Source organism: Apus apus, chromosome 2 (assembly GCF_020740795.1).
Source record: "Apus apus isolate bApuApu2 chromosome 2, bApuApu2.pri.cur, whole genome shotgun sequence".
Classification (NCBI taxonomy): Eukaryota; Metazoa; Chordata; class Aves; order Apodiformes; family Apodidae; genus Apus; species Apus apus.
In genome coordinates, this window is record NC_067283.1 from 140402037 (window position 1) to 140416696 (window position 14660).

General features: G+C 38.6%; 1 protein-coding gene across 1 annotated transcript in view; it reads right to left on the bottom strand.

Moving 5' to 3' along the window:
• Positions 1-14660, bottom strand: part of CSMD3 (CUB and Sushi multiple domains 3) — a 558931-nt gene that overhangs the window by 302765 nt on the left and 241506 nt on the right. Inside the window, exon 10 of the mRNA XM_051611448.1 lies at positions 9114-9238. Coding sequence (XP_051467408.1) covers positions 9114-9238 — 125 coding nt within the window. The remainder of the gene's footprint in view (positions 1-9113; positions 9239-14660) is intronic.

Here is a 14660-nt window from a genome sequence, read left to right on the forward strand (position 1 = left end):
GGTGACCATTACTTTAAAGTAAGTACAAAATATTGAGATTTTTAGGAGTCTTCCTAAAGTTTCCCTTTAAGTAGCTACTACATCTTTTCACAATTACTTATCATTCCAATTAAAAAGGGAGTGTCTTTCGTGTTGCATCCCATTAGTTAAGACACTGGATGTTATTTAGCCTACCTGAATGTGATCCTTTCTCCAAAATTATTTTGGAGTATAGTGTAGTAGATTTCTTCAACTTCAGAAATCTGCAGTGCATAACAGTAGGAATATTCAAGGGCAATAGTCATACCTATGTTTAAAAGCTTGAAGAATAGCAGTATGTTTAGCTTCCCAGGGGTGCTGCCATTATGCTAGTTCTGTACTAATAAGGCTGTCACTACACAGTATGCACTGCAGTTTCAATTATCAACATGACTAAACAAATTTAAAATAATAAACATTGAGGAAGTATAGGCTTTTGTCACTCAAAATTTAGGCATACACTTCATTCTTCACTCTTCTTTTAAGAAAAATAGAACTCTTCTGTATTGCATTACAACGTATTTAATTTTGGTTTTGCTTCTGAAAGAGAATGTACAACTGCATGTCCTGATGTTTATTTCATGTGAACTACACCTATGACTTTAAATGTGTAAGTAAAAGAAACTGTAAAGAGCAAAGAAAAAAAAACAACAAACCTTAAAAGACAACATTTTACTTGTGAAGAAGCCATAATTGTCTAGGTAACTCTTCATAGACAATAATATGAAAGTCAATTGTATTGAAAATTAAGTATGTAATTATTTGATTTGTAGTCATTGCCAACATATAGAGAACAACCAGTACAATCAATATGATCAATACTTGATCAGATTTGGAAGGAAATGGTAAAACTTTGATGTTCTAAATGGTGGAAAAAACCAAACCTTTCTTATTTTTTCTACAGATCTTTACTGAGGATGGAAGATGCTATAGTTTTCCCTATGTTAACAACTATTTGGGAGTGGTATGAGAATCAGACAATGTCAGAGGATTGTAACAGAGGCACTCACAAACACACAGGGGTTTACTAAGAATGAATATTCCAATCATCACTATTTACCACTCCAGTAAATCAAAAATAATATCACAGATTAAGATGTCGGTCAGAAATATGCCACAGCACAACTACTTAAGGATTAATACACTACAGCACAACTGCGTGATTCATAAGCTTTTCTTTTGACTCATCTTAACATGGATAATAATAATAATCCCACAAGTGCACATTCCCCCAAACAAAGGAAAACCTCCCCCTCAGGTACCTGGGATCATTTGTCCTATAGGAACAAGGCTCACTCAAAGATGTATCTAGAATAATTGTCACTCCCCAAAGATGAGGTCATTCAATAAGTTTCTTTTAGGTGGTGTTCCAGCCTAAAGGGTAGGTTTCCTCACAGCCCCGCTGCTCCAAAAAAAAGCCTAACCAATGACTTCTGGGCGGGAACTCCATTTTTATGGACTAAGTCAGATCTGACCTGTGGTCATTCATTCGTCTGTCTACCTGGCCCAAGACACCCCATTGGCTGGGTACCCTGTTCTTTGACAGAGGGTCCGACCCCGGCAATCCCCAAATTGCCCGCAAAACCAGGTGCCAGTGTGTCTGGTGGCTGCTGCAGCCCAGCAGGGGGTAAGACCAGAAACCGGTCTCAGCGCCGCCAAGTCTAGCCCAACAAAGGTGACACAACACCTGGCCCATCAGGTGTTAAGGTGTAGCTGCTTCTGCCAGCTCCAGAGACCTGAACAGAGTATAACAGCTCACAGCACCGGGCGGGATGGGAGCATGCTCTGCCACAAGGATTTATCAATTTTTTCATTTCTTTGCAATTTTTCCAGATAACCCGTTTTACAGTAGTGTAATGGGAAAAAAAAAAAATACAGGGGCATAACAGAATTACTTCCCCTTTAGCAAATGGCAAAATGTCGCCTTTCAGCCTCTCTTCATAATTTTAGTAAGTTTTTCTTACAATACTTAGGAGAATTAATAAATGCAAATGAGTAGGGTAAAAGAAAAATGCCAGTTAATGGTGCCTGGGCCAACGATATTTGCAAAAGTTTTTGCAAGAGTAAATATAAAGTCCTATATATGGGTTAAAATAAGCCCAAGAAGCAGTGCAGATAAGGACTGGTTGGTAGTGGCTCTGCTGAAAGACACCTGGGGGCCCTGGTGGACAGGAAGCTGAATAGAACTGAGCAATGTGCCTTTCGAAACAAAGCAAACTGCATCAGTAAGAACAGAGCCAGCAGACTAAGACGTGATTATTCAACCTTACCTCTTAGGCCACACGTGGAATACTGTATATTTGTGTTTCTCGCAGGTTAAGAGAGATATTAAGAAATTGGAAAGGGTCCATCAGAAGACCACCAAGAAGACTGGAGAACCTGACAGATGAAGAAAAACTGAAGAAACTGCATTTGTTTGAATTAGAGATCAGAACTCTCAAGGAGGACTCTATTCCCAGTCCTTTGTTATCTAAAACGTCATTATAGAAAACATAAAGATGCACTCTTCACAGGGATGCACGGAGACAGAATAAAAGGTAACAGACACAAGTTTTTTTGAGAAATTCAGTCTAGACATAAGAAAAAAAATCTCCCTCAAAAGAACAATGAAACATTGGAATAGGTTACTGAAAGAAGTGGCAGAATCTCTCTCACTGGAAGCAGTGAAGACTTGGCTTGAGACAGCCATGGATTACCTAACCTAAGGCCTTGCTTGCAACAGGGGGTCAGATGATCTCCTGATATCCTTTCCAAATTAGACCTCTCTGATTCTTGATCAGTGTTTCAGAGTTAAAAGGAAAGAGTAATTGAATAGGGTTTCACAAGGTTTGTTCTGGGTCAGGTTCATTGCATATTTTCATTAATACCTTGAACAGCAGAATGAAGAGCATACTTACTAAATCTTCATTTAACAAAGAGCTGGAAATACTGTGAATATATTAGCAAACATAATTAGAATTAAAAAGGAGAAATTGAAGAAATTACATAAAAATGGGATGACATTCAGTAGAGGCAAGCATAGACAAAGCACAAATGGGGGAATTCACAATTCACAAATATAGTATAAGGAGTAAACCATTTGATAGCATGTCTTCAGGAGTTACAGTAGGTCAGAAACATAACCTAAGTAAAAAGTTTCAACTGTTAGGAAAAGACAATCAAACTGGAAGACATGCACAAAATTATAGGTAGAAAAACGTGTGAAAATCAGATAAATAATTCATCTTTTCTACTGAGCACTGGGAAAATTCGTTCTAAAATACTAAGTCTATTTTTAGAATCTGTATTTAAGAAGGACACACACCCATTGGGAAAATGCTGAAAAAGGCTCTAAGTCTATAAATATGACCTGTAAGGAAGGACTGACTGAATTTTTGTTGGTTAAAGAGCAGGTATTCTTAAAGAATACAATAAACCATTGAAAAAACACATTAAATAATCTGTTCTCTATATAGAAGCACCAACTGAAATAACTTGTTTAGGTACAGGAAAAATGGTTCACACTTGAATTTTAAAAATTCTGTTTCACAGAATCACAGAATCGTCATGGTTGGAATGGACCTCTGAGTTCACGGAGTCAAACCACTAACACAAAAAAACCCCAACCAGCCAACCAAAGAAAAAACCAAAACTACAAAAAACCCCAACCAAACAAAAATGAAACAAAAAACCAGCAAACTACAACCAACCACACACACCACATCAAAAAACACCCACAAAAAAACCCACAACCTCGGTCAGTAGAGCATGCCCTGAAGTTCCTCATCTACATGTTCCTGAATACCTCCAAGGATGGTGACTCAACCACCTCCCTGGGAGGCTCTTCCAGTGCCTGACCACTCTTTCAGTACAGAAATTCTTCCTATTATTGCTAGGCTAATAAAGGCCTGGAGTACTTGAGTAGCATCTAAGAACGCTTCCCTTAGATACAAAGAATGTTAGAGAAACATCTTCTGGGAATAACTACAGTGGAAGTAAGGAAGTAGTGCTGACCTGCTGGAACCACTTTCAACCCTATTTATCTATGATACGCTACCTGTATACACGGGTGTGTGTACACATACACACACATATTGTTAGTCAGCAACACATTTAAGAGGTTAGATTAATTTCTGCATTTCAGAGAGAAGTGAGGCAATGTACTAGAGGTAAGTAAAGGTATATATAAAGGCAAGATCTAAAATTCTTAATGTACATTCTGCTTGCATATCTGTGTTACTCAAATTGTTGTTTACAATCTATCAACACAAGATACTGAGTCCATGAATTAATCACTTTTGTCAGGAGAAGGATCTGACCAAAATAGTAATACCAAGCAAAGAAACTGTTGTCACAGCCTAATTAAAATGCATTCAAATACATAGTATCTTTGTTCCTGTTTCTACTAATAATCCAAATACCTTTGTAGCATGCCTATTAACTGGATAATCATTATTTAAACCATAAATTACATCTTTAAATCACTTATTTAGATTTCTCAGATAAAAAGAATTATTTAAAAAACACCTTTTATTTCGAGCGATTTGATGAGCTTTTCCAAAATACTGTTCTGTTGCAGAACTTGTTGCTTACTTGCCAGCAGACTTACAAAAGGAAGCATTCATGTTTCACAGGGTCTGAGAAACAAGCAAGCAGAAAGCAGGAGCAGTGGTATGAAAGTAAAAGGGCTAACCAACCAACTGTGAATAGAACTATCTGTTTCATTTCCTGAAACGTAAATAAGAAGAAGAGATAGATCAACTGGCAAATAGTTTCATAAAGCAGATAATTGTCTCTGCTTAAGGAAGTTGGCTTTGTGATAATAATGGCATTGGCCTGTAGGGGAACACTGAATTCCATGGCACATAAATAAGCAGGTCTCAATTCTGAAGTGTTTAAACTTTCTCAATTTAATGAAATCAGAGAGAAGTCAAAGTAAGTAGTCATGTTACTACAGCCACATGACTCTCACGTCATCTTTTGAAATTTTTTTTCTTTCTCAGGAAGGATGGGAAGGCACTGGTTGTTCTTGTATCCTGGAATACTGGTACGCTACAAGATCTGCATGAGGCCAATGAAATTGGAACAAATTTTTAAATCCCCAGAAGAATTTCAGGCTTACATGATGCATTTATATTAGAAAACTCCAGGTAAAAAAACAAGTGACTAGTTAATTAAGCTATTGCTTCAGTTTATTTGTCTGTTTGTCTACAACATAAAGCCCTACTTTCCTAAAAGCTCCAAATTCTAACTTCTTTTCAATATACCTTGTCCATAAATCACAAAGGGGATAATACCTTTTAATTTTCTGACATATTTCTTCACCCAGTCCCATCTACCCGAGCAACTGCTATTTTGCTTGAGTGATGGGAGACATAAATTATAAAACACATTTAAAACTACAAATTAAAATGAAAACAAAATGAAAAAAAAAAAAAAAAAAGATAACTGCTGGTAAACTAAAAGATGCTACAACTGTAATTGAATCCAGTCAGGATAGCCAACTTTATTTTTTTCTCATTTGACCCTAGAAGTCAAAAGGTTCAGAAATCAGTCAAATGTGCAAAGTAGCATTTTCCTGGAAACAAGTCTGAAAGATATTTATAATCCACAATATTTGCTTATATTTTAATAGAATCATAGAATGGTTTGGGTTGGAAGGCATCTTAAAGATGACCTAGTTCCAAATCTCCGTGCCATAGGCAGGGACACCTCCCACTAGACCAGGTTGCTCAAAACCCTGCCCAACCTGGCTTTGAAAATTTCCAGGGATGGGACATCCACAACTTCCCTGGGTAACCTGTTGCACTTTCTCACCACACTCACAGTAAGGAGTTTCTTCCGAATGTCTACCCTCTTCTAGTTTAAAACCATTACCCCTTGTCCTTTCCCTACATGCACTTATAAAAAGTCCCTCTCCAGCTTTTTCTGTTATGCTTGATGTCCCTTGTCAGGCTTTCCTACCCTGATACCTGGCTACTGGGACAACTTCTTTGTACTCCTCCCAGTCTATTTGTACTTGCTTCCACCCTCTGTAGACTTTCTCTTCACATCTAAGTGTACAAAGCTTAGAGCTCTTTGTTCATCCATAAAGGCCTCCTGGCATTTGTCTGCCTTCCTCTTTCTTGGTGCTCACTGCTCCTAGGCTTGGAGGAGGTGATCCCTGAATACTGACCAGCTTTCCTGGGCTTCTCTCTGTTCCAGAGCTTTATCCCGTGCTACCCTACCAAGCAGACTCCCAAAGAGGTCAAAGTCTGCTCTCCGCAATCCAGGTTAGTGACAATACTGTGCAACCTCCTTGTTGCCCTAAGATCTTGAATTCCACAGTTTTGTGGTAAGTGCAGCAAAAGCTGCCCTTAAGCTTCACACTGTCCACCAGTCCATCCTTATTGATAAGAACCAGGTCCAACATAGCTCATTTCCTTGTTGATTCCTCTACCTCTTGGAGAAAGAAATTTAGGAAGTGATGCATCAGTTTTCCTTCTCAAAGTCCTATTCGATTTCTCCTGTAGAAATGCTTCAGACTTATTCCAGATGCACATTCATGAATATGATATTATGTCAGTTCCAGCTGGTATTACACAATAACCCTTAAAGCAAGTTAATCTTTCATTTTTGGCAGGCAGTTACACTCAGCCACTTGCCCTATGAAAACAAGTCCTGAGGATTTATGATGTAAAAACAAAGGCATCTAACAGAATTGCTAAGTTCCCATTTAGACCTCTGTGCATATGCAGTACATTAATCACACTAATTGTTGATATTCACACGCCATTTTTGAAAAATGTATCATTATTGTGGAATTTTGACCATTTATATAAATGAATAAAAACAACTGCAAGCTGTACTGTTCAAATAGTAAATAGTACATGATAAAAAGCAGCATTTTAAAAGACATTTTAAAGAATAGAAGATGAAATACCCAATATACCATCCATACACTTGTTATCACCAAAGCTGCATCAGTTCTCAAGAAAATACTAATTTATTGCATAAAATAACATTTATGCATGATTGCCTAACTTGTTTGCCCACATGGTTTGTACACAAGCATGCAAGCTCAACAAGCACATGCACACGTTACTTGCAGGTACTTTCTTCATGTTGCATTATATTTATACTACTTATGCAAAATTCTTTAAAAATATTTATTATATGTTCTTTGAATGAAACTTAGACAAGACATAATTACTAGTCTAGAAGAAATGTTATATTCCAGCTTTAGTATATCTGAGTCTAATTGAAACAACTTGTCAATCAAAAGACCAAAATGATAGCACATCGAAGGTACTTGAATCAGTAATTTTAATGCAACTAATGACAATCTAAAGCATTTCATATTTGAAAAATATGAATATAATATACCAAATATGGTACAATATCTATACCATCTGTCTGGTTTTTCACCATTGACATTGTATCAATTCTTAGTAACTTCCTTAATACTGGTCCTCTGCTTTCTAAGTTGGAATTAAGCTAGTTCCGTGAAGTTAATAAACGTAAAGAAGTGAAACACTGACCTTTTGTTTGCGAATCCATGTGCCACTTACGAATAATGGTGAGTCTGGATATTTAGCTAACACACATTCTGCAGGTCCACATTTAGATATAAGTTTTTCAGAACCACTAGCTTCCGATGGATTTATTACTTGCTTTTTCTTTCCAGTTCAGTATTAATGATTAGTTTACTATTAGATACATTTTTACAAACCTGATCTGTAAATCATTATACAGTGTTAGTTCTCGGTGTAGTCATACATAGTCACACTGAGAAAGAAGGAAAAAATGGACTGAAGAATGTGGTTAAGCTTTTATAGTTAAATACTTTGACACTTGTTGCTATTCAGAATTAAAAACTTATACAAAAATGAAAAGCAACATATTTAGCAACCATTTATGCTTGAAGGCCGTAGTCCCAAAAAAGGTATGAGCTGCCTTTCTAATCTTAAGAGTAGCTAAACATACACCCCAGTTGTATCACAGTACTGCTGATATATGGGATACTGATCATTACACTGGAAGATTAGGAGACTATCATCTTAGAGCAGGTATCTAACTTAAGATACATGGATATGCAGATAAACTCTAGTAGATAAAACCTGACTCATTTTACTATAAATAAAGGTTTCATTCATGTGCATTACGTGATTAATTCTGCAATGGATGCATATCTGTGTGTAACTTTTTAGCAATTTCAAGTAATTATACACACATGCAGTACACATTAGTAGTATATAAAAGTATATATACATAAAAAGTGTATGAAAATAGTATATATACTTATACTTCTAAACTTGTTATTTGTTCATGTGATATGCTGTTATTAAAGCATACTGGTGTGATCCATTCTAAACCTATTTCTGCAGCCTTAACACCTATTATGTTTTTCTTCATCTCAGATATGGGTAGTTGATTATTCCAACCTACACAGTTTTTCATTCTTATCCATAGCTAGTCCCATTTAGACTGTTCTGGTATTAAATTACCCAAGAAAAATCACCTATGTAATTTTCCAGCTTTTGTGCAGTTCTACTATATACCACCCTCAGATGTGTTTGCCCTCTTCTACTGTTTAGAAACATCTCACAGCTCTCTCTGGACATTAGGACAAGTATGCATAGCCTTGAATTGCAAGATAAATATCCCTTCTGTTTCCCATAACCAAGTGTTATTTGTGAGCAAACTGTATTCTTCAATATTAGGCTTTACTTTTACTTCAGTTTACACCTATAAATACACACTAATATTTGCATTATGTGTACTAACGTATACATAAAATATACATATACACTGATACATTAAGTCCTTGATTCAGATATTCATCATAATCATCTGCTTAGCAAATATGTAATGAAGATGTTTACTTCTTGTAAATTGAATCCCTGCAATTTTTAAATCCATCTTGGTGAGTCTTAAAATTTAGCATGTGATAGATTTTCATCAGCTCATTATGAAACTTCATAACTTAAGTTCCCAAGTAAAATGAAGCATACTGAAACACAGACCAGGATTAAAACTTCAAGTCCTTACAAAATATTCATTTAGTAGGATTAGCTGTCAACAACATATAGATATTAAATGACCAAATCACTACAAAGGGAAGAGCTCTTCTTTACCTTTACACACAGGTCTGTGGTCACTCCAGGCAGCAAAAACTTCAGCTATCCTCTGACAGGTGATGCTTTTTGAACCTTGTAGCACATAATCTTCATCACAAGAGAACTGTACTGTTGCTCCCAAGCTAAAATCAAACAATGACAAGAAGAATTTTTTTACAGATAGGTATCAGTCAGTTTTCCCATTATTTTAGGTATAATGATAATGAGAAATACAAACGTAATCCAATCGATATTATTTTTTCCTCTTATTACTGAAAGGTTGAAGGCCCACAGTGCACAGCATTCAGCCCTCTCTAGGCTCACTTTGGCTACTCTGGCTTACATATTTTAACAGTCATCTGGATGTCAAGTGACTATTTTATAGTCACCTAATCATGTCTATAAATACATGAGGGCTGGGCATCCAGAAGGCAGGGACAAGCTCTTTTCACTTGTGCCCTCTGACAGGACAAGAGGCAATGGACTCAAACTCAAACATAGGAAGCTCCACCTCAACATGAAGAAGAACTTCTTTACTGTGAGGGTTCCAGGGCACTGGAACAGGCTCCACAGAGAGGTTGTGGAGTCTCCTTCTCTGGAGACTTTCAAGACCTGTCTGGATGCCTTTCTGAGTGATCTGCCCTAGTTTTTTTTGGTCCTGCTCTAGCAGGGGCTTGGACTCGATGATCTTCAGGAAGTCCCTTTCAACCCCTAATATTCTGTGATTTTTCTGACCTAACTTCTGACTTCCATATTGTAACAGTTAAACAAACCAGGGCACTAAGTAACAAACAATACCTATCCCTGCCCATGCAGGACGATTCAAACTAGATTATTTTTAAGGCACCTCCCATCTAGAGAATTCTATGATTCTATTTATGTTAACTGAAGCTGGGAAACAGTGAAAAAGAGATATAAGGAAAACACCTAGAAGAAGAGTCAAAAGGTCAACCACAAGGCTGAGGAAGAAATCCCTACTCTAAACATTTTTTTCCACCAAATGAAGATCTCAAGAGACAGACAGCTTGCTGTAGATGTCCCACACCCCTGATTCTTCCTGAGAAAGTATCTCCCTTTTGACTTTAGAATCAGAGGGACATAGGAAGGAGTACAACACTGGAGTAATTAATATGATCAGAGTCATAGAATCATAGAATCATAGAATCAGAGGGGTTGGAAGGGACCTCGAAAGATCATCTAGTCCAACCCCCCCGCCAGAGCAGGGTCACCTAGAGTACATCACACAGGAAGGCGTCCAGGCGGGTCTTGAATGTCTCCAGTGAAGAAGACTCCACAACCTCTCTGGGCAGCCTGTTCCAGTGCTCTGTCACTCTCACAGTAAAAATTTTTTTTCTGATATTCACCTTAAACCTCCTATGCTCCAATTTGTATCCATTACTCCTTGTCCTATCACTGGTCATCACTGAAAAAAGCTTAACTCCATCTTCTTGACACTCACCCTTTACGTATTTGTAAACATTGATGAGGTCACCCCTCAGTCTCCTTTTCTCCAAACTAAAGAGACCCAGCTCCCTCAGCCTTTCCTCATAAGGGAGATGTTCCACTCCCTTCATCATCTTTGTGGCTCTGCGCTGGACTCTTTCAAGCACTTCCCTGTCCTTCTTGAACTGAGGGGCCCAGAACTGGACACAATACTCCAGATGCAGCCTCACCAATGCAGAATAGAGGGGGAGGAGAACCTCTCTTGACCTACTAACCACACCCTTTCTAGTGCACCCCAGGATGCCATTGGCCTTCTTGGCCACAAGGGCACATTGCTGGCTCATGGTCATCCTCCTGTCTACCAGGACCCCCAGATCCCTTTCACCCCACTGCTCTCCAGCAGGTCAGCCCCCAACCTGTACTGGTACATGACATTTTTCTTCCCCAAATGCAAAACTCTACACTTGCCCTTGTTAAACTTCATCAGGTTTTTCCCCGCCCAAGTCTCCAGCCTGTCTAAGTCTCTCTGAATGGCAGCACAGCCTTCTGGTGTGTCAGCCACTCCTCCCAGCTTGGTGTCATCAGCAAACTTGCTGAGGGTACATTCTGTACCCTCATCCAGGTCGTTGATGAAGATGTTGAACAACACCGGTCCCAGTACCGACCCCTGAGGGACTCCACTAGTCACAGGCCTCCAACTAGATTTTGCCCCATTGACTACAACTCTCTGACTTCTTCCTTTCAACCAGTTCTTGATCCACCTCACTGCCTGATCATCAAACCCATACTTGATCAACTTATCTACAAGGATGCTGTGGGAGACGGTGTCAAATGCTTTACTGAAATCAAGATAGACCACATCCACCGCTCTACCATCATCTATCCACCTAGTAATTTCCTCATAGAAGGCTATGAGGTAGTCAAACATGACTTACCCTTGGTAAAACCATGTTGACTGCTCTTGATGACCCCCGTCTCCTTGATATGTCTAGAGATAGTGCCAAGGACAAGTTGTTCCATCACCTTTCCAGGGATGGAGGTGAGGCTGACCGGTCTATAGTTACCCGGGTCCTCCTTCTTGCCCTTCTTGTAGACTGGAGTGACGTTTGCTATCCTCCAGTCCTCAGGCACCTCTCCTGTTACCCATGACTTACCGAAGATGATGGAGAGTGGACTAGCAATGACCTCCGCCAGCTCCCTCAGCACCCTTGGATGCATTCCATCTGGACCCATCGATTTATGGATGTCCAGATTACTCAACTGATCCCTAACCCAATCCTCATCTACCATGTCAAACTCCTCCTTTATCTTGACTTCTTCTGGGGCTATATGAAACTGGGGCTCATGGGGAAAGCCTGCAGGAGTAAAGACAGAGGCAAAGAAGGCATTCAGCACCTCTGCCTTCTTTAAATCCTCTGTCACCAGGGCACCCACCTCCTTCAGCAGTGGGCCTATATTGCCTCTGGTATTAGTTTTGTTGGCTGTGTATTTGAAAAAGCCCTTTCTATTGTCCTTAACCCAATTTGCAAGGTTAAGTTCCAAGGAGGCCTTAGCTTTCCTAGTTGCCTCCCTACATTCTCTGACAACAGTCCTATATTCCTCCCAAGTAACCAGTCCCTCCTTCCATGATCTATAGATTTTCCTTTTCCACTTGAGTTTGCCCAGCAGTTCCTTTTTTAACCACGCTGGTCTCCTAGCTCCCTTACTAGATTTTCTACCCATTGGGACACACTGATCCTGTGCTTGCAAGAAGTGGTCCTTGAATGTTGTCCAGCTATCTTGAGCCCCTTTACCTTCTAGCACTCCGTCCCATGGGACTTCCCTTAACAATTGATTGAGGAGGCCAAAGTTTGCTCTGTGGAAGTCCAGGGTTCTGGTCCTGCTGGGTATTCTGTTCCTCCCACACAGGATCCTGAACTCCACCATCTCGTGGTCACTGCAGCCAAGGCTGCCATTGACCACCACTGCTTCAACAAGGCCCTCCTTGTTGGTGAGCACAAGATCCAGCAGCGCTCCTCTTCTAGTCGGCTTATGATTTCTTGTATTTAAAAAATTGGTATATTAATAATATTTTCCTGTATTAATTTGGCCTAGGAATGTATGATTGAAAATAGACTAGTATTAGCTGGTTTTTATGTCTTGATTAGTAGATTAAGACTTCAATTAGGCTAGCAGCAAAGTCTTGACTCCATATAAATGGTGTGCTTTGCTTTCTCTTGCCAGTAACAAGATTCTGAATGTAACTAATAGATGATGAAAATTATAATGCAAATATGAGCATTTGTTCCCTTAACTGGCATATGTTTCTCAAATTAATGGAATAAAATAAAAGAATTACAAAAACATCTTTCTAGATATTTAGCTGTGATTATTTATTAAATGATAATGCAAATATGAGCATTTGTTCCCTTAACTGGCATATGTTTCTCAAATTAATGGAATAAAATAAAAGAATTACAAAAACATCTTTCTAGATATTTAGCTGTGATTATTTATTAAATGATAATGCTGGCTTAAGAAGACTTTTTACTTTTGTATATGGAACTGACATTTGATGTTGCAAATTTGGCACAGAACAGATTAGGAAATAAGCCCAAAAAACCTTGGTTTGTTATGTTATCCTTTTCTAAGAGGAGGACGAGGTTTTGGGTTTTTTTCAGTTTGGAAAAGTTAAACTCAATACATAAATGTGTATTATTGAGATAATTATCCTTCTTTAATATCATTATTGTTTCAAGCCCTGATTTCAGTTGAAAATAGTCAATATATCAGGCCTTTCTCTAACACCAGAATCTTATACTCCTTAATTTCAGCTTTCTGTTTTTAAAAGGCTGTCTGTCACAGATGTATATTATTTCTATAAACTGGTACAACCTATAATGTTACAAATAGCAGCAATATAGGTTACAGGTGGACATGCTGCAAAGCAGTTCTGAGGAGAAGGATCTGGGAATAAATTATCCAGTAGCCAGCAATGTGCCCTTGCTGCCAAGAGGGCCAGTGGAATCCTGGGGTGCATAAGGAAGAGTGTGGCCAGCTGATTGAGAGAGGTCATTCTTCCCATCTACTCTGCCCTGGTGAGGGCACAGCTGGAATACTGTGTCCAGTCCTGGCTCCAAGTTCAAGAGAGACAGGGAACTAGTAGAGAGTCCAGTGGAGGGCAACAAAGATGATTAGGGGATTGGAGAATCTCTTATTAGAAAAGCCTGAGAGAGCTGGGCCTCTTTAGCCTGGAGAAAAGAAGGCTGAGGGGAGACCTTATTAATGCCCATAAGTATCTGAAGGGTGAGTGCAAGGAGGATGGAGCCAGACTCTTTTCAGTAGTTCCCAGTGACAGGACTTAGGAGGCAATGGGCACAAGCTGGAACACAAGAAGTTCCATTTAAATATGAGGAAAAACTTCTTTATGGTGAGCGTGACAAAGCACTGGAACAGGCTGCCCAGGCAGGTTGTGGATGCCCTCTCTGGAGATACTCAAAACCTGCCTGGATGCAGTCCTGAGTAATGTGCTCTATGTGATCCTGCTTTAGCGGGGCAGTTGGACTAGATGATCTCTAGAGGTCCCTTCTAACTGACAATTGCATGATTCCATGAAAGGTCCTTAGAGAGCATCTTTTACCTTATCAGTTGCTAAATGATCACCAATATGTTTCTAGACTTTGATATGTTACCTATTTAACAAACAGACAAAAAAAGTTTGTAAATCTCTGTACACAAAGCCTCTGTACTGACAAAGTTTTTTCATTTATCTAAATAAAGTGTCCTTTATAATGTTTATAACATTTGTAAATAATCTGGAAGAAGTCTGAGAATATCACTCAATAATTACGGGAGATTACTATTGATTTGTCTGGGATCTTCAAATCTATGTTTGATCATAAAAGGCATAGCATTCCTTTTTTACTGAAACACATACTAAAATCATTTTTCTCTGCAAGGTTTGGCTTGTAAAAAATGAGCTCTGTTTTTCCTTCTTTATAAATGAGGTTTTAAACACTGTAAAAGCAATTTCAGTTTCAGTTCAATTTACAAAGGCTGACAAAAAAATTTAAAAGACTGAACACACATGCCAGAGATTAATGTGTCTTAGTAAATCACTTCAAATACATTTATGATTAAAGT